This window comes from Monopterus albus, unplaced genomic scaffold (genome assembly GCF_001952655.1).
Source record: "Monopterus albus unplaced genomic scaffold, M_albus_1.0 scaffold4.1, whole genome shotgun sequence".
Lineage (NCBI taxonomy): Eukaryota > Metazoa > Chordata > Actinopteri > Synbranchiformes > Synbranchidae > Monopterus > Monopterus albus.
This window is the reverse complement of record NW_018127884.1, coordinates 7,212,154-7,230,841: the sequence shown is the minus strand read 5'-3', so window position 1 is coordinate 7,230,841 and position 18,688 is coordinate 7,212,154. Positions and strand designations below refer to the sequence as shown.

The 18,688-nt window shown below is 38.5% G+C and overlaps 2 protein-coding genes across 6 annotated transcripts in view; one reads left to right on the top strand and one right to left on the bottom strand.

Moving 5' to 3' along the window:
* Positions 1 to 300: 300 nt before the first annotated feature.
* Positions 301 to 11,329, bottom strand: rab27a (RAB27A, member RAS oncogene family). 3 transcript variants are annotated; one of them, XM_020605195.1, is made up of 6 exons: positions 11,078 to 11,329; positions 5,188 to 5,356; positions 3,615 to 3,700; positions 3,371 to 3,474; positions 2,656 to 2,773; positions 301 to 1,303 (listed from the first exon to the last, which is right to left on the bottom strand). In XM_020605195.1, exons 2-6 carry the CDS (start codon positions 5,338 to 5,340, stop codon positions 1,108 to 1,110), a joined length of 657 nt encoding a protein of 218 aa, XP_020460851.1. In that variant the 5' UTR covers positions 5,341 to 5,356; positions 11,078 to 11,329; the 3' UTR covers positions 301 to 1,107. The 3 variants fall into 3 exon arrangements, with proteins under 3 accessions (XP_020460851.1, XP_020460834.1, XP_020460842.1); XM_020605178.1 differs by having other exon boundaries at positions 2,650 to 2,773; positions 11,078 to 11,327; XM_020605186.1 differs by lacking the exon at positions 11,078 to 11,329 and adding an exon at positions 10,991 to 11,010 and having other exon boundaries at positions 2,650 to 2,773.
* pigb (phosphatidylinositol glycan anchor biosynthesis, class B) overlaps positions 10,718 to 18,688 on the top strand; it is a 15,563-nt gene continuing 7,592 nt past the window's right edge. The window contains exons 1-10 of one of the 3 annotated variants that reach the window (XM_020605158.1): positions 10,718 to 10,875; positions 15,024 to 15,189; positions 15,762 to 15,891; positions 16,290 to 16,407; positions 16,500 to 16,604; positions 17,536 to 17,666; positions 17,758 to 17,898; positions 17,975 to 18,026; positions 18,100 to 18,311; positions 18,618 to 18,682. In XM_020605158.1, the coding sequence (XP_020460814.1) occupies positions 15,078 to 15,189; positions 15,762 to 15,891; positions 16,290 to 16,407; positions 16,500 to 16,604; positions 17,536 to 17,666; positions 17,758 to 17,898; positions 17,975 to 18,026; positions 18,100 to 18,311; positions 18,618 to 18,682 (1,066 nt within the window). In that variant the 5' untranslated portion in view covers positions 10,718 to 10,875; positions 15,024 to 15,077. Of the gene's footprint in view, positions 10,876 to 14,724; positions 15,190 to 15,761; positions 15,892 to 16,289; positions 16,408 to 16,499; positions 16,605 to 17,535; positions 17,667 to 17,757; positions 17,899 to 17,974; positions 18,027 to 18,099; positions 18,312 to 18,617; positions 18,683 to 18,688 lie in introns of those variants that run through there. The other 2 variants (XM_020605149.1, XM_020605166.1) reach the window with 2 other exon arrangements.

Here is an 18,688-nt window from a genome sequence, read left to right as displayed (position 1 = left end):
GATTCCAGGCAGGTAGTGGAATAAGAGACCAACTCTTTATCCTTGCAGGGTTACTAGAGGGACCCTGGTAGTTTGCCCACCCAGTCTACATGCGTTTTGTGGATTTGGAGAGGGCCTACAACAGGGTCCCTCATGGGATCTTGTGTGGGGTACTTTGGGAGTACAGTGCAGTTAAAAAAATGCACAGAAGATAGATAACATTTAGCATTTTGTATTTACTGTATATCTTTAAAATGTTTCTTTTTGCATAGGTCTTTTACACAACAAGATGAACTACTTCAAATACCTGGGTTATTATTATTGCTTTGTATGACATGTTTATTCATCTTAGCAAACTACTGAACATCCAATTTTTGTAATTACTGTACATAAAGTGTTGACAACTTAGACATTTTGCAAGCAAACAAGCACAAGCACTGATTTAGAAGAGAAAATAAATGAGTGCTGAATGTCCATCTAGCAAATACTGGATGGTCCATGTGAGCTATTCATTTTCTGGTTGTGGCACTGGTGAGATTGCAGTATTCAAATGGACATAGAGTAGCAGTAGAACATAACTGGTTACCTAAGGGTTCAAGCTTAGCCAGTTTCTCTTCCCCAACACTTATGTGGCATGTGGTTGTAGAAAGATATATACAGATGGCATTTTTTCTTGTGAATCTACATTAACCTTACACAAATTTAAGAGTTAACAGTATATTTATAGCACATGTGGCACAGCAGCACTCTCATAGCAAAAGGGAGCACAAAGTTTATACCTGAAAATGTGATAAGCATATTCAAAGCTGGACAATTACAGTAGGCATCATAAAATAACAAATACCCCACATTGACAACCAGAATGAATTCATTATTCAGTAGACCCATGATATTAATCCTGATGGAAATGTCTATATTCAAAAGGCACTTAGCTTTGTGCTGACGAAAACACAGCAGGTCATTAAAAGTATGAACAAGTCTGTGGGGCAATGAACAAATTAATGCCAAGGTCTATCTAACACAAAACATTATATTGCCACTTTGTGAAAAATCGAACTTGGAAATCTTCTTGTTGTTTTTGTTACACCATTATGGACACATAAGTAGCTGAAATGGTTGAGCATCATTCTAACATGCACATTTGTTTCTGTCCGAGTTCTCTGAGCTATCTGGGTTGAGGGGTCCGTTAGCTCGAACAGTCCCATCAGGGATCCAGGACTTGTCAACGCATCGTTCCATCCTCTTCATGACAAGATCCAGCAGGACGTCCACGACCTTGTTGACATTCAGCCCATTTGCAGCGCTGGTTTCAAAGTATGGGATTCTACAAGGAAGAAAATATTGGCTATAAAAATTGGATCATAAATTACTGCTACCGGGTACAATGCAAGACAAACCTCTGGGCAACAGCAACAAAGGAACTCAAATGATCCCCTCCAAAACCAGATGGGACATCTCAATGGGCTTATCCTCTAATCAATTTAAATAGTTATTGTTTTTTTTCCTTTCCCACACCTGTTCATCCCTACAGGAGGTGAAAATCTTTAAACATTTCTCACAAATATACCTTCAGTCTGGGCAATAAATCCTCCTTCAGCTTTTTTGAAGAGGTGTTCAGTGACCTGTTTGGTCATTTTAGAAGATGTGTTTTATGCTGCTGTTGAACTGTACTGCATTAAACAGGTGTTTTCATTATTAAGTCTTACCTCATTAATATATATCAGGCTGGAAAAAAGTAATAGAAACAACTGTCAGTTTAACACCTACCACTTCTTCCAAATACATTCGACACATCTTCCACAACGACCATACAGTTGAATCAACACCTCTCTGAAACAGTCTGAACAAAAACTGAACATTATCACCATTAGTTTTAGCTCGGTGAACCTAATAGACAACTGAGTATTTTTTCAGCTGGATACCGGCATTTTAAATAACTCTCAAAACAGTAGTGAACAGTGCTTTTGCTGGGAACTATTTTCAGCCTCAGATTAATACAGTCTCTCTGTGCTGGGTAGTATTTATGGCAGCAGGATGGTGTATGGGAGATCAACTCAGAATATGTCACATGGTGCAACAGGGCGGCTCCTTATGTATTTCTAATAGTTTCTGGATAACAGTGGAGTCCTGTGGCACAGAGAAAAGGCTGCATCAGCCTCCACAGACAGTACTTGATAACAGGAGCAATTTATTGCTGTTATGGTCTCTTCAAGCAAAATAAATGTCATCAGCCCAGTACTTTAAACTTAAAAACATAAATTTTAATCTCAGATCCGATTCCCATGTGCATCAAAGCATTGGAATCAAAGCACAGGTTTGATACAATTCTATGATTCATACATCTAGCTTTAACTAGGAATCTTTCAAACAGGTCACCATGCAAGCAAATGAGGAGACAAGTTATATATTACAGTGAAGCTTATCCTCCTCTTGAGGGAATTTAAAACATTTTATAAAGTGCACACCTGCTACAATATGTGTTTTTAGTACAGGTGTGTCTCACAGGGCCAGAGCAGGAGATATGACATGAGCACAAATATTTGCATTTCAAGGAGGATCGGGTTAGTGCGACATTCTCCTGCACAGACTAGCAAACAATGCAGCCACTGCCTTCTTGACAAACAACTGAGGGAAAGGTTCATCTACCGATGGATCATGACTAAGACATACCCATACTTCTCTGCCAGCTCACGGGCCTCTTCTTCGCTGACGGCTCTCTGATCTGCCAGGTCACATTTGTTGCCACAGAGAACAACATCTGGATTTTCGCAGTATGCGTGAATCTGTAACTGACCTGAAAGACAACAACAAAAACAAACACACATTACATGTCTGTTAATGTGTTGTTTCCATAATGTTAGAGAGAATTATTGTAAGGCTTGAGAAGGTACTATGTCTGCATTGTGACAGTTAAAATACAGGGTTTCTCAATTGCCTGCTTTGTTGAACGTTACACATCTCTTTTCATCGGTACATATACTGTCATTTACCTATCTATGAAGGAAAAATTCACATTAATTAATGCCGTCACAGTTGGTTGTACTGTCCACTTTCGACAACACCAGCAACAGGAGTTGTGCATGTTCATGAACTATCCTCTCATTTTTAGGAAGAGGCTCTCTGGTTTTATCATTCCTAAATAATTATACACTATTTGGAGCTATGATGGGTGCAAAACTAATGCCCCAAATTAAACAAATGGCTGGAAATGAGCAAAATGAGCATGCCATGGGCTCTTTAATCACAGTATTTTGGGTCTAACCACAACTTTGTTCTAATATAAACCAGACAAGAAGCTTTTGTGCACTTGCATATGTCTTAATTAAACTAATTCTGTACCAATTATTGTCAGCGGTAATGACATTTTAAAACAATATATTAGAACACATACTCATCCAGTTTCTGACATTGAGGAAACTTTGCTCATTTGTGAGGTCAAACAGGAGGAGGAAACCCATTGCGTCTCTAAAAAACGCAGTTGTCAAACTTCGAAACCTGAATCGGAAAAAAAAAAGAAAAAAAAAACAAAAAACTACTTAATGAGAAATATAATTAATGATAAAAAGACATTTAAAAACAACTTTATACAGGTTTAAGGAAGGTGAATTGCAGTAGAGGTAGTGAGGTTTGCGTACCTCTCCTGTCCTGCAGTGTCCCACAGCTGCATGTGGATCTTCTGTCCTTTACCTGAAGATCCATCTGAACCAGTTGATCTGTATATCTGAATGAAACAGAGACAAGTTAGGCCAAAATACTGGATGTTCAACCCAATCTGAGATTTGCCGTTTTGTAGCAATCAAAAGGTTTGTTGTTACTGGTAGCTTAAAGAAAATTTGTAGCTGCCCATTCACTAGAAACAACACAAGAAGAACAAGAATGGCTTGGCAACACCCGTCCAGCTGCTTTTGTTAGTTTATTTTATTAATTATCTGATGAATGTTGTTCAGCTGAGGAGAGCAACCAAAGGCCAGGCCACAAACTACTGGGTAGCTCTGGTTACTTCGCTGGTACTGACCGGAGTGTTGTTCTGACACAGCTGGGTGACCATTTTGAAAATTTCGGACACATTTCAGTGGTTTAAGATGTAACAAGACACTTACATTTTTAATCTATACAAAAATGTTTTCATAGATCTGAATTTATTATAACAGATCAGCAGCATTAACTTGGTGCTTCACAGTGAGCTGGATGGCAGCTGCTTGCAGAGCCTGAGATGCTGTGTTAACGCGGTTTCGTTGAACAGTTTAGGAGGCAACTTTAATAAGGGCTCAGACTTAACTGTCACAAAAAGGTTCATTGCACAGCACAGTTTATTTATTCTAATATGACCCATACTTTTTTTTTTTTTATCTCATCAATAGTCCAGAACTTTTACTGGTTGAAATGCATTTTTCCTTAGCCAGCACAGGTGGCTACTGAAGTATTAGCATCAAAATTACAGTATGCAAGTTAAGGTAGTTCAGCATGATACTTCAAATCAATCCACTCTGCTCCGCCCAGCACTCCCTCTCCATGCTTCACTACAATCGGTTACGCTCTGCCACACTCTGCCCAGCTTTTCTGATATTTGTCATTGAAATTACAATAAATGAGAATGAGAAAAAAAAAGAAAACACAAACTTGCTGATCACAACAACTATTCAAACCAAAGTTGTTAAAACATTTGGATTTTTTCTTGTACAGTGTTCACTTGCAGTATCTATCATTTTATCCAAAGAAACAGACCCAAAGACATCTAATAAAAACAATAGGAAATGATGAACATTCAGTACCTTAACATAACTGAAAGTCCAGGACAGCCATGATAAATTGTTTTTTTCCAGGCATGAGGCTATGCTTTTTGAGCTGGTTACTGGCATTAAAGGGGAGAATACTGAGTAAATATGAACACTACTCCGTTGTTTGCCAATGGTATGAAGTGTTTATTCTTAAGGAGGGTGCTGGTTGCTGTTCACCAGCGTCAGTCATTACTCAGATTTCTGTTGCAATTTTCATCAGTACTCTTTTGGTACAAGAGTTTCACTGAACGGTGTGGGAATGCATTTAAGCAGCCATAAATGCTTGTAGCACAATGAACTAAAGAAAATGTTACATTAGAAAACATGAGCGCAAAATCCATGTGTGCTTTTACTGAAGAAAGGATATCGTAGTGATGCCAATGCTGGTTTGATGAAAGTGTGCCGTTTGATTCAGACCGATTGAACTTACCACTCTTTTTTCTCTGAAGTCTATTCCAACTGTAGTGATGAACTTGGAGTTAAACTTGCCGTCTGTGTACTGGTATAGGAAACTCGTTTTTCCCACGCCAGAGTCACCGAGGGCTAGGAATTTGATGAGGTAATCATAGTCCCCATCAGACATAGTGAGTCCTTAATTTCTGAAACACACAGGCAAGACAACTCAGTCAAGCAACAACTGCTCGCTTTGGTGATCTAGAAAATGTTGGATGGGGTGGCCAGCCTGGAGCACATACTCTTGAGAGGGGTGGCACATTTCAAATACATGTAATAAGTAAATTAAACCTTCAGTTTCAAGAAATTATGAACTATTATTAACAATTATTATTATTGGTATTGGTATTCAAATTGTTTATTTTGTGTAAAAATGAGTGATTTCTGTAGCCATCTTTGGCTGTGCTCCTTATACTTGGTGAGAGATATCACCGCCTTACCATGGTGGAACCAGTAGTGGGCCGGTGCCACCCCTGGCCATCACCTGGCAGTGCCCATGTGTGCCACATAGTTTGTTTTGACAATGGTGGAGCTATTAAAAACCAGGATTTTCCTTCATTATGGTGACACAGACATGGTATGCCAGTGAGTAAACTACCAAGTATATTCATCCACCCATGAAAACAGTCCTCAACATTGCCCAGCTAGTTTAGAAAGTTACAGCAGAGTTTTAAAAGGGAAACACACAGTGTGTGTGTGTGTGTATATATATATATATAGCCCCTAATTTTGATTTAGGGGCTTCTGCACTCTGAAAAGAAAATACATAGATACATACACATACACATACACTTTTCAAGCTTAAAAAAAAAAAAAATCATATGGTTGACCACAAGAACAAAATCACAAGCATTTTGGTAGGACTGCTATTTGTTGAGGCACCTTTCAGAGTGTGGAGGCCCCTGATTACGTTTACAGCCCTGCCTATGCCATTTCCCTTATCCCTCTTGCTTGTGTCCACACCTCACAAGCGGATTTTCCTGTGAAAGCACTGTAAGGCTCAGGTCCACTGAGAGGAAAGGGACCATTGAGAGTGTTAAGAAGAAAGATTACTGATGTGGTACAGGCAGCTGTTCTAGACAATCCTGATTTGCCAGCGCTTGAGCTGAACGTCCATCTCAGACTAACAGCCATGCTGCAGAATGAAACTGGGAGTGATCCACTTCCTGCTTGTTGGATGAGAATACAGATTTCTAAAGAGCCTCAAACTTTTGCATAATACTGTTTCCTTAGAATAACAGTCACCAAACTTTATGGATCAGTTAGAATGATAGTAGATCAAGTCATTCCACCCCAACAGGTGGAGCAGTACTAACAAGAGATGGAGTTGTCAATCAAGGCCAGTTACAGTACATACACACACGTGGCTGACAGGAAGTCTAATTAGGTGGTAAGTTAAATACCTGTGTGTGTGGTTTATTGATTTTTGATTTGATTTGATTTATTCTTTCAAGCATGTAAAGACAGTTGATATGTCAACACACATAATTTTACACATATCCAACAAATGCTAATCCAATATCAATTTGCTTATACCTAGTACATGCTTGAATGGAGTAGGAAGAAGTCAGACTTATCCAGTCCTACCCCATGAATACAGCAGACAAGAAGGATCTAATGGTACTTACTGATCTCTGGTCAGGTTCAGGTGATGAGCCCTTCTCTGCAATTCTTCTCCTGTAAGACAGAGTCCAGAATTATTTCTGAAAAACAGTTGCTATTTTTAAAAACATATCATCATGTTTAATGTTAATATCATAAAGCACAGACCACACAATTCCTCCTGAACTCCACATTTTTAAAACCTGGGTGTGAAGTGGCTTTAACACCTGTCTGCCAAGTTCCTAGAGACAAAATATTATGTTGAATAAATAAAGGTTTGGTACCAAGTTCCTCTTCAGAGTGAAGGTGGTGCAGACTGGAGCCAATTTAGTGTAAGTCTGTTGTCTTTCTAGTCCAACTGGTTGAGTTAACATTTAATTGGCCAATTACCAGGCTATCATCTTTACATACAGTCTGTCCTTTCTCTAGTGCACGTCAGCTGAGAAGAGCCATAAAAACAAACATTTCTGTCTTTGCCACAGTTTGTACTGAGCTTAGACTCAGTTAACTTAAATAAATGTATTTACTCTGGATCCAGGAAACAGACTCTCCACCTGAGAAACAGAAACCGATTAATTAGTCCCTACTCTACTAGTCTATCATACCAAACTGCAACAAGAACAAGGTCAGTTATGTTTTCTCTAACAGAATAAATAGAGTTCTTCAGACACTACCATCAACACAGCGGGACAGTCTGACGTCAAAGGTTATAGTGAGTTATTGCAAGAGACAGCTTAACAGCGATTCAGCAATAAAGCAAATAATTTCTGTAAATTCGGCTGCAAACACTGTGACTGTCCCACTACAGACGCCAGCCTTAGGATTTATATAATCACACGCAACAATCATTTCAAAGATATTTTAAACAAAAACAGTGAAAGATGCCAAATATTTGCAGATTTCAGCCACAAGATTTACTGCTCTACGTTGTCATGACACTGTAAACTGAACTATTTGAGGATCATTTGATGACGGCGTTTTCAGCTCAGTCAAACTTTGACAATTTTTTTTTATTTTTTTTTTTATATACATATTTTATAGACGTTTCATCCCAGGCTCACAATCCTCCTACACTTACTGTACTGTAATATAGTGTATACAGTGCACGGACGATGCAAGAGAAACAAAATATTAAAAGTGAAGATGAAATGGTGCAAATATTATTTATCTTTTCAGTGTTTCCTTTTCTGCAATGTGTCTGTTTTCTCCAGCATTACACAAGACTACCGGATGTAGATGTGTACAGATGATGACATTGTGGGTTAATGTGTGTAGCGTGAGAGCATTTTCATTTTGGCGACAGTGACAGGAAGGATCTTAAATTCACGGACTCACAACAAAACAGACAACATTCAGGTTTTTGCCATGTCACCATCACGACAGTAGGTCTAGCTCAGATTTTTCAACTGCTTGCTGCACATTTTGGAGTAAAGGTGGGATTGATTTTAATTAAAGAGCAAAGTATCAAAATAATTAAGTACACCATCAGATTGAGGCACACGCTATGTTATGTACTGGATGCAAGATCCTCATTTGTAGTGGTCGAGTAATTCAGGTCAAACAGTCAACTGGCGCGCTAATGCATCATATGACCACAGTGGACAAAAGTATTCAGACAAATCTTACATTCTTTCACTGTAATTGTAGTTACATTGGCTAAATGTCTTAAAACTCACACACTCCTGCCACTTTTCATTCTTCATTACACCACTTTCCTCTTCCAGCTGCCAGTTCATTAGGTACACCCAGCAAACACTAATGCAGGCTAATAAAACAGTCCTACATTAAAATCCTCCTTCATGGAGACGATCATGTTCAGTTTTTGTTCAAACCCTTTCAGAGAAGTGTTGCATCAACTGCATGATCATTTTGGAAGATACAGTTCATGGTGCTGTTAAACTATGTTACACTGAGCCGTTTTGTCCACCCAGTTAATATCAATGCATGTTTCTAAAATTTTGTCCACCCAGTTAATATCAATGCAGACAGAACTCCTAACAGACTGTAAAGTTCACCAGAATCAATACCTCTCTAAAATGCTGTTTGCCAGTAATCATTTTATTTAGGTTTAGTTATAACATTTAAAATAGTAGCAGGATCTTTACAGTTTGCAGGATATCACATTGTTGCTTGAGTCTATACCCAACAAAATGACATCTACAGGTTAGTACGAGACCTACATAAGAGGTTAGGAGTATTTTAAACATGCCACAAATTCGGAGTCTAAAGCTTAGTTTAGGTTTATAGAAGGAGTCAGAGATTCCCAGATAGGTATGATGATTATGACAAATTTAGGTTATAAGCCGGGGCCACCAAGTACCACCTGCAGAGCACAGTTTCTGTGTGAGAGAACGTACATTTTACGTTGATCTGTCTATGCTGTCGTTGACCTCGCCCCTGCTCGATCAAGTAAACTGCCTGAAACTGGAACTCTGGAGTCCTGGTCCTTCTTTCAGCACAGGACAGAGAGGTTCATCCCTTCCAGTGGCTTCAATAATAGCTGAACATTATAACCTTTGTGATGGTCCATTTACTGCAAGACAGTCTGCATTAGTTTTAGCTATTTGAACCCAATAATCTGGCTGCCAAGAGTCTCATTAATTAGGCAGAATTAGGTGTCCTGGTGTGACTCACTGCAAATAATAGCTGAACAATATGCTTTTGGTGCTTTAACAAGTCATAACGTGAACAAGAGAAGAATCTAATGCATTTTAATGACTTAATAAAGCCCTGAAAAAAACACTTGAGTCAGTACACGATTTCCATTACAGTAAAAACAGATCAAACTGACACGGTCAAGCGAAACCACAGAGCTGGAGTGGCTGATTGTGTCAGGCCATTATCAGGACAATCAGATGGCCCCATTTGACAACAAGAAATAGTATGATCACACGCTACTGAATGTTATCAAGAAATAAAGTAAATGTTTGTGCATAAATTAGCATGTGAAGTACACAAAGCTGTGCTAAAATCTAAAATTGCAAGACCATTTCCTAGTTGTTCTGCACTTCCCAGTCCTATCACAGCTGTGAAAAGAAAGCGAGCTCTGATGGCACAGTATGATCTTGCATTAGGCAAGAAAACAGTGAGCGCAGTAAGCGTTCAGTTCAAGAAGTGATATCTTAACTACTGCATCACATCAGCAGTGGTCTTGCCTGGCGTCCTCTGATTTTGTGGCATATTTTGTTATCTGTCTTGTGCTGTTTGTTGATCATCATGTTCAGAATAGATTTTTAAACCTCAAAGTTTTCCTAAGTGGGTCAAATTTAAATAACGCTGAATTTAGAAACTCTGACCTGTGCCTTGATATCTGTTGGCATTTTCTCCTTCAGTGGGAGTGGCCCAGCCGTGTTTGCCAGGCATATACTACCACCAATGCAGACTAGCAAACAAAAATCTGCTTTAATGGTTTGTCTGTGAAAAGTGGAAGACCCACCCTGGGCAGCTGCCCAACACAGAGCCCAGCAGCTCCTTGGGAAAAACAGATATGGACACACGATAAAGGATAAAAGTGGAGCAGCACAAGTGTGACATTATGATGATATGTAACTCAGAATAATATCTAATGATTGGATATTAACACAAGCATCTTTAAAATGCCTGGGGACCAGTGCCGTCTACTATGTGGTCATTAAAATACCTTGCGAGGCTCTATGTGCAGTCAAGCCCAGCAACAACACATGGTAAGAGGCACATAAAACCTATTCCCTTGCTGAGACACAAACACTCAAAAGCAAGTGAGACAAACTAATAACCCCCAGCTGGTGCAGACGTGGCTGTCAAGGGTGGTCAAGTGACTCCTTGGGCAAGAAATAATCACCTTTTCAAAAAGTTACATAAGGATCTGTGCACAAAGACTAAACTGGATGCCAGCTCCATCTTCTGCAGTATAGGTCCAAACTTGGCTAAACACTGTTAATAATAACCTTAAATGTTAATAACCTGTAGTCCTGTTGGGAGGGAAAACTAGTTTTTTACCCGTATTAACAGCGCTCTTACTCTGTAACGTTAATAGTTTCTGCGTAAGTGTATAAGAAGCTAAAAGATCTGAGAAGAGAATAAGGTAGGTGGGAAAACGGTCTTTAATTATGACGACTTGACAAGAAAATTGGTAGGCAGTCTACGTATAGCTAATGCAAACATTAAACACAATTAAAATGAAGAGAAAACTTTTCAACCTGTTGCTAACTCCTGACAGATGCTACAGACGACTGAGTTCCTCGAGTGACATTTCCTGAAAGCACATTTAACAGCGAACTACTCACCGGCCCCGGGGCGTTGCTGCTGCGCACTGTGTCGTGGTGTTAAAAAAAGTAGTTGGAAGTCACTGTTGAAGACTTTTAGAAAGGTGAACAAATGACGCCTTTACTTTCTCCGCCGCCTCTGTGCCATTAGTTGATACAAGACCAACTTCATTTATACTAAACACCACCTTTACTGTTGTCGGGTTATTGAGAAACAGCTCCTCCCCACAGGGCACACGGTCCTTGATGTTGCTCACTACGGAAGAGGATTAGGGCCACTGTAAGAACATAAAGAAACAAATATATTTGAGGTCTGACTTTTTCACAGCATTCTAAGAATAAACTCAGAACTCCGACTTTAAAGATGACTTTTAGAAAAGTCAAAATTCTGAGAATTCAAGTTATAGAAGAAAATGCTAACTATTTTTAGGCTTATGTAGTAAACCATAGCAACCTTTTGGTCCCTGTCTTGGCCAGGACACGTGCAAAAGAGATTTTAGTCTCACTGAGGTTGTCCTGTGAAAATAAAGTAAAAGAGAAGACAATTTTCTGTATAAATACAATAAATATAATACCTGTGGGCAGGGCTGTGCACAGATATTTTGGGGGCAGGTGCTCAAGCTAAAGTAAGGGGGGCACAGCTTTCACCAAAATTTATTTTAAAAAAACCACTTCCATCTTTGCATTACCACATAAACCGTAAGCCTGACCACAATGAAAATTCTTTAAAAACTAAAATACAGAATTAAAAATGGAAAAACTGTCCTGCAAAAAGGGCACTTGTCAAGTCAGAGGGTAAAAGGGCAGGTGAGCACCACCTGGGGTCTATCTGTGCAAGTGCCTGTTTGTGGGGAAAAACACTGGGAATCTGGCAAAGGAGCCTGTGGCTGGAATGAAAGTGTGTAATGACAGTCACCATCTTTAGGGGCAAGAAGAGGGACTTTACAGCACTAATTGTGGAATCTGACAGAATATATACACTCAAAGTTATCCTAATCTTGCTTTTTAGACTCACAAAGTCAATATACAACATTTATTCATTTATAAAATTAGAGTTTCTATACATTAAGAGCAGGGGCAAAAAAAAAACTTTTGTATGAACTGCCTCCCCTTGTACGATTCGTAAATCCATGACATAAAACTTTGACATATCATTTTAAAACAGATGATACTTCAAGAAGTCAAATTATTTAATATTTTATTCTGCACATTTACAATCACACAGAGCAACCCAAAGAAGCCTGAATTTATCCATATTGGTCTTGTTTAGCTTGGCATTCATCTCTGATGTCCAGCCGCCTCTTATGTAGTTCTTCTGGCTTCTGTCTGTGAAGTCTTTCCTGGAAGGGATGAATCAGGTGTATTCTCTTTCTTTGGCCCATCCTGGTTTTGTTGTCCTGATGTCCTTGACATCTGCTCCAAATAAGGTGTGAAGATATAAATACCACAAGCAACTCCGAGTACTGCGGCAAGGGCTTTCTGGTTGAAGGGTATTCTTCGTTGAAACATGGCTTCACAAGATGTTTCCTAAAAGAACAATAATATGTATGTTTTCCAAGACACGTTGTCTTCTTTTACATTCTGTTCATCATTTCCTAAGCTTTGTTGAATGTTACATGTTCTTGCAAAATTTTAAGCATAACCTTTTACATGGATTATGTTAGTGACTCTGCATGCAGTGCAATATAACTGATAATTGCTGGCTGTGTTACTGTGTTCATAGCATTTCCAAAGCCAAAACATATTGTATTTTTACTTAAACCTCAAAATGTTTAAAATAAATCAATGTAGGGCACTACCTGAAGAGTGATGACCAGTTAACCACAGCAGTTTAATCCACATCTGTGGCCTCTTAAATATGCCTGTAAGAATGACTAAACTGCACAGTCATGCACAATACACCTTTCATACCCTCCTCAACTAGATCTTAATACATGAGGTAGATTTCCAGAGAAACTGCTTCTTTATTTCTTCTTCATTTTCCAAGTAAACAAAGTCTGAGCCTCATATCACTAAAATCCAAAAAGGACTGAAGCTGAAGGTGAACAGTGGCCCTTCACTTACCCCTGTAATTATATCCTATAGATGCTGAATTTGGGTCTTCATTTATTTGATGTGAATTAGCAATGATTAAGTTTAATAGATTAGATGACTGCCAGAAAAATAAGTGGAAATCATTTTCACAATTATTCATTAAAGTAATTTTAAATGCAAAAAATAAAAAAAATCTGTTTCAGCCTCTCTAAATATTAAGATTTGGGGCTCTTCCCTGTTTCATATAATTTTACACTAAATACCTTTGTATTAGACTTGAAACGGGCATTTTTCTGACATTATTGGATTAATTGAAGAAAAAAATCAACAAATTACAAGATAATTATAAACTGGTCAAGACAGCAAAAGTTGTATTTTTATAGTTAAAAAATTCTGTCATTGTACTATTTCCACTTTGTCTTTTTAATCTTTTACTTTGAAAACCCAGAACGAACATACGGGCACATTCTCTGCTACCTCGACTGATTCAAGGCCGTATACCTAAACACATCTAAAACAGGAGATTTTATCTACACAGTCTGTTTTCCTCACATTAGTCGCGTTTAAACTCACCGAGGACGCGGTTTATTCGAAGTGTACGTAATCACCAAACAAAGATGGACAGAAACACAAGAGGGTACAAACACGATATAACTTTAAAGAGGTTGACGTCTGTCACGTATAGCAGCTAAACACTCTTCTTCTACTGTGAATTCTGGCAGAATAGCAATGAGCTACAGGTTGCCCTCTAGCCGTGTTTACAGTAACACGGTTTCTGCTCTGTAATATCTTGTTTATTTGTATATATTATTATGTATATTGTATGTATATTATTGTATATATTATCTCCGTTTATGTGTAAAAAGAAGCTACGATAAAAACAGATACCAGAACCACATTAGAAAGACTGAAGTTTACATGATTTATGGACTTTAACAATGTCTCCAGCAAAATAATAACAGATGTCAGGAAATAATAAAAAGTAAATTTGATCTTACAATGACTACTTTAATAAAGTCCAGATTGTGATTTTGTTAATGCTACTTCCAAATGTCATCCTCATAATTTTGATTTAAAGTCACTATGTAATTTTCTTATAGTCTGCTTTTTTCATAATCATAATCATATCATATCAATCATAATTTTTTCCATAGTTGTGGGAATTGTTAAGTCCACTCCTACTGTTTTATTTTGGTGCTTTGTGAAAGTTATATTTACAATAACATTGAAATTACAGTACATCATCTCAAATTATTAGTGCACTTCTAATTATTAACAGTAACGTGAGTTGCACTAATTCAGTCTTTTTTTAAAGAGGTTGCTTTTTTCCCAAGAGAAAAGTCCAGATCAAATATTACTGTAGATAATTAATATATTGTAATACTCTCCGTTCCTAAGAAAGCAGCCAGACGTTCTTGCGGTATCAATGTCCTTTTTAGAACCATATAACTAGAGGCTAGACATCAAAACCATTACAATATTAATACCTGGGAGAAACCTTCTTTAATTTCGTATATTCCTAAACATTTTCGTACAGCATTTCCTGTATTTCAATTTTTAAGGGTGGCATGGACTTCCGTTTTTTTCTGAGGCTAACCAAACACGTTTGTAGTGTCGAAGTATCGAACTTTTATTTTGAAGTCGGAAAACAACCTCTTACCGGAAGTAAATCTGATTGCGGAAGCGCTTCGAGCACTGTTCATTCAGCGGTTACTGGTAGTTAATATGCGTTCATTTTTGTTTATTTAACATTATCCAAGTTTCTTAACGTTGGTTAAATACGTCGAAAGATTGCGCAGTTTTTTTTTAATGATAGCACTTGACCAGCAGCAAGTCTACGATAATTGCGTCTGTTTAAAATTAATCGTGTATGATTTACTTGTATTAAAGAGTTCACTCAGCCTCAAAACACACCTGTGTCAAATCCTGCCAGGTGAGCTATGTTGGCAGCTGATTGGTGAGACGTGCCCACAGACAGCATGTCCTGATGGAGAACATCCGAGCACGTCTGAGTCTCAGGAACAAAGTGGATGATGTGAAACTGAGGAAAAGAAAATCCCAACTGTATTCAAAGGAAAATGAATGTCGTCTGAACAACGGTGGGACTTTATTTTATTTTAGACACGGTGGTGGATGTAAATAAGCACATTTACTGCACTTAAGTACAGTTTTGAGGTGGGCCTACTTTACTTGAGTATTTCCATTTAATTGCATTGAATACTTCTACTCTAATGTCATGGGGGCAGGGCAATAAACAATAATTATAAAAACTGGCTATGTACTAAAATCATATACAGTAAATCTTGTGGTAAAACAGTTTTAATATTCAAATTAGCATCATCTTTTGACCAGCTGTAACAGCAAATGATACACAATTGTTCATGATGTATAATTTATCTTACTGCAGAACAAGTACTTTCACTTTGATACACTGAGTACATTGTATTGTACTTTTAAGCAGGCTTTTAAATGCAGGACTTCTACTGGTAATTGTGTACTTTCACCTTGTATTATTGGTACTTTTCCTTATGTCAAGGATCTGAAGAAATCTTTTCCACCACTGGTTAGACTGAGTATGATAATGGTGACCAACTCTGATCCTGTGTGTTGTGATGTTGAGGATAAATCAGGTTTCTTATACTAAAACGAAGTGGTTGTTCTCTGACTCCAGGTGTTCTGAGAGCCAGGGTTGTTGTGTTTTCTGTGGCGTTCAGACTCATCAATTGCCTTCTGGTTCAGACCAGCTTTGTCCCTGATGAGTACTGGCAGTCGTTGGAGGTTTCCCATCGCATGGTCTTCAAATATCCTTTTGGGGAAGAACAAATTGTCTGTCAGTGTGGCTGGCCCGTTGTGTATTATCAGTACTATTAGCAGTAGACGCACACAGATGGTAGTTTCAGAATCACAAAGCCTTTTCGCTCCATTTGCATTTTTTGTTGTTGCAGCATCTTTTTAGTTTTAGGCACAATTATGAGATTTTGCTGTGTTGGTTCATTTCTAACCAAGAACCTAAGAATCTTTGAAACAAAGAGCACAAATCACACAGTACAGTACCTAAACACCTTTTTAGCTAAGATCCAGTGTACCAATTAAAGGCAGTGTATTTCCTCATCCTACATCTGTCAAGAACTATTTTGTCTGTTTAAACTGGCAGTTTGGTTTTATTCTTATTGTGCTGTTACAACCATAACAGTGGCACTTACGGGTACCTGACCTGGGAATGGAAGGCAGGGATAAGAGGATTCTCCTATCCACTCTTCTTTGCATTGATATACAAGACCTTATACCTCATAAATTATGACTCAGTCCACCTCCTGGTAAATTAATATATTTTACATATCTGCATGTGTGTGTCCAAATGAATTTCAATCAGTCAGAATGTTTCATTGATCCTGGTTTGGCTCTGCAGATATGGCTTCCACGAATAATTCAAGCCCTGCTGGCTGCATTTGCTGATGTAAAATTCTTCTTCCTCATTCAAATGCTGGAAAGTCGGGATGTTGCAAAGTGGACGGTAAGGGCATTTCCTTAGTCTATTACAGTAATTTACTAAAAAACAACCACATAGTATGTCCAGATCTGATGCAGATCATCTGCATTTGCAAAAATCAATGATGTTTTCATACTTTGATTTGAGGATAGAAAAAAATTTCAGAAAATGTCTTATTGTAGTGAATTAAGCACAAAAATGCCCAGTTTCAACTGGGCCAAACATGACTACATTGTATTATATTATCCATTTCTACTGTACTTTATTTGTTGCCTAAACACGCATGGAATTTGGCTCTGGTACAAGCTCTGTGTGTTTTGTAAAGCAACAAAATAATATTAAAATGTGTACATTCAGAATAGGAAAATATGTAATTGAATAGGAAAAAGGAGACAATCTATAAGTATACACATTGCATTAGAAGAGTTTTCAGATTGATGTATACAGTGGTTATGTTTACAGTTTATTGCACTGGGATGATTACTTTGTCCTGTCACAAGCATGGGTTAACTGTTCATGAGAGTGATGGCACGGGGGAGGAAACTGTCCTTGTGTTTGGTTGTTTTGGCGTACAGATTTCTGTAGCACCGTCCAGAGGGCCAGAGTTCAAACGGTTTGTGATTTCATGTGTGATGTAATGTGCTTTTAACTGGCTATTGACTATTGAGAGCCATGAGAATCTTCAAAAGCAAACACATTGGAGATTACGAAATGAGTGAGCCTGGGGAATCTACAGTGCCAAACGTGTTCCTGGCATATTTGCAGCTATGTGGGCATATTAAGTAAACAGCACCAGCGTACGCTGGAATATTGTATGGTTTGTAAATGTTGCCCTGCTCTGGCTTATCACCCTGTTGGATGGAAGAAAACCCGGTGTTTCATCTGGCTTACTATGAGTATGTCACCCTAAACACACTTCTCATTTACCTGTTCTTCTTCTGATGTTGGCCTGTAGTTCCTTTGCCATCTGTGCTCGTGGTTCACGTGGTACTGCAGCACCAGGACTCTGACCAACAGCATGGAGGCTACCATCACCTGCCTGGCTCTTTCTTACTTTCCCCTGCCTGGGTCCAAAACACACAGCAGGTCTCTGCTTCTCAACACCTTTCTGATGTTTCTTCACCCTAATCTTCAAAATAAATCACTTACAGAAATGTTTTGTTTTTTTTTCCCCCAGCAAAAAATATTTGACCCTGGTTGCTTTGGCGGTTGTTGTTCGTCCCACAGCTCTGATCGTCTGGTTTCCTCTGCTGATGTATCATTTCTGGCAGGAGGATGACAAACTGAGACTTGTCACTCATAACTACATTCCTATCGGGTTTGTACTTTTAACCTTATATCCACTTCAACTTTTTTTTCCCTCTTCACTGCATAATCTTTCTTCTCATTTCTAGGACTTTGGCTGTTGCAATTTCAACTGTGATTGACTGTGTGTTCTATGAAAAGGTAAAATATTTATAACATTGCTATTAACTGCTGCTCATAATGTTATGCTTCACAGTTGCCCTCTGTTTTCCAGTGGACCATGGTGCAGTTCAACTTCCTGAAGTTTAACATCTTCCATGGTGTGGCTGATTTCTACGGCTCTCATCCCTGGCACTGGTACTTTACTCAGGGTTTTGCTGTCGTGATCGGTCCTCATCTACCCTTCTTCCTTCATGGGTGCACCCTCGCATTCAAAAGACACAAAATCCTATTGGCAGCAGTTATCTGGACCCTCGTGGTTTACAGGTAAGATGTGTGTTCAACACTGAAAAATGTTCTGAAAAGCCAAATTAAGACAAAAAATATAGTGAGTTGGAATTTGAAACCAATGGCAGGAATGTGTGTCAAATGAACAAGAACAAACAAAACTATTGCTCCATAATGCTACTAGTGGTCCAGACTACACATGTTATCTTCAAGATCACATTCACACCTCCGGGCAATTTAGTCACCGATTAGCCTGACCCGCATGCCTCTGGACTGCAGCATCCTGGTCAGTTGTGATGTTTTATGCTCAGCAGACAAACTTGACATATTTTGTCTTTACCTCAGTTTGCTTCCTCACAAGGAGTTCAGGTTCATCTACCCTGTGCTGCCTTTCTGCATGGTCTTCTGTGGTAAGC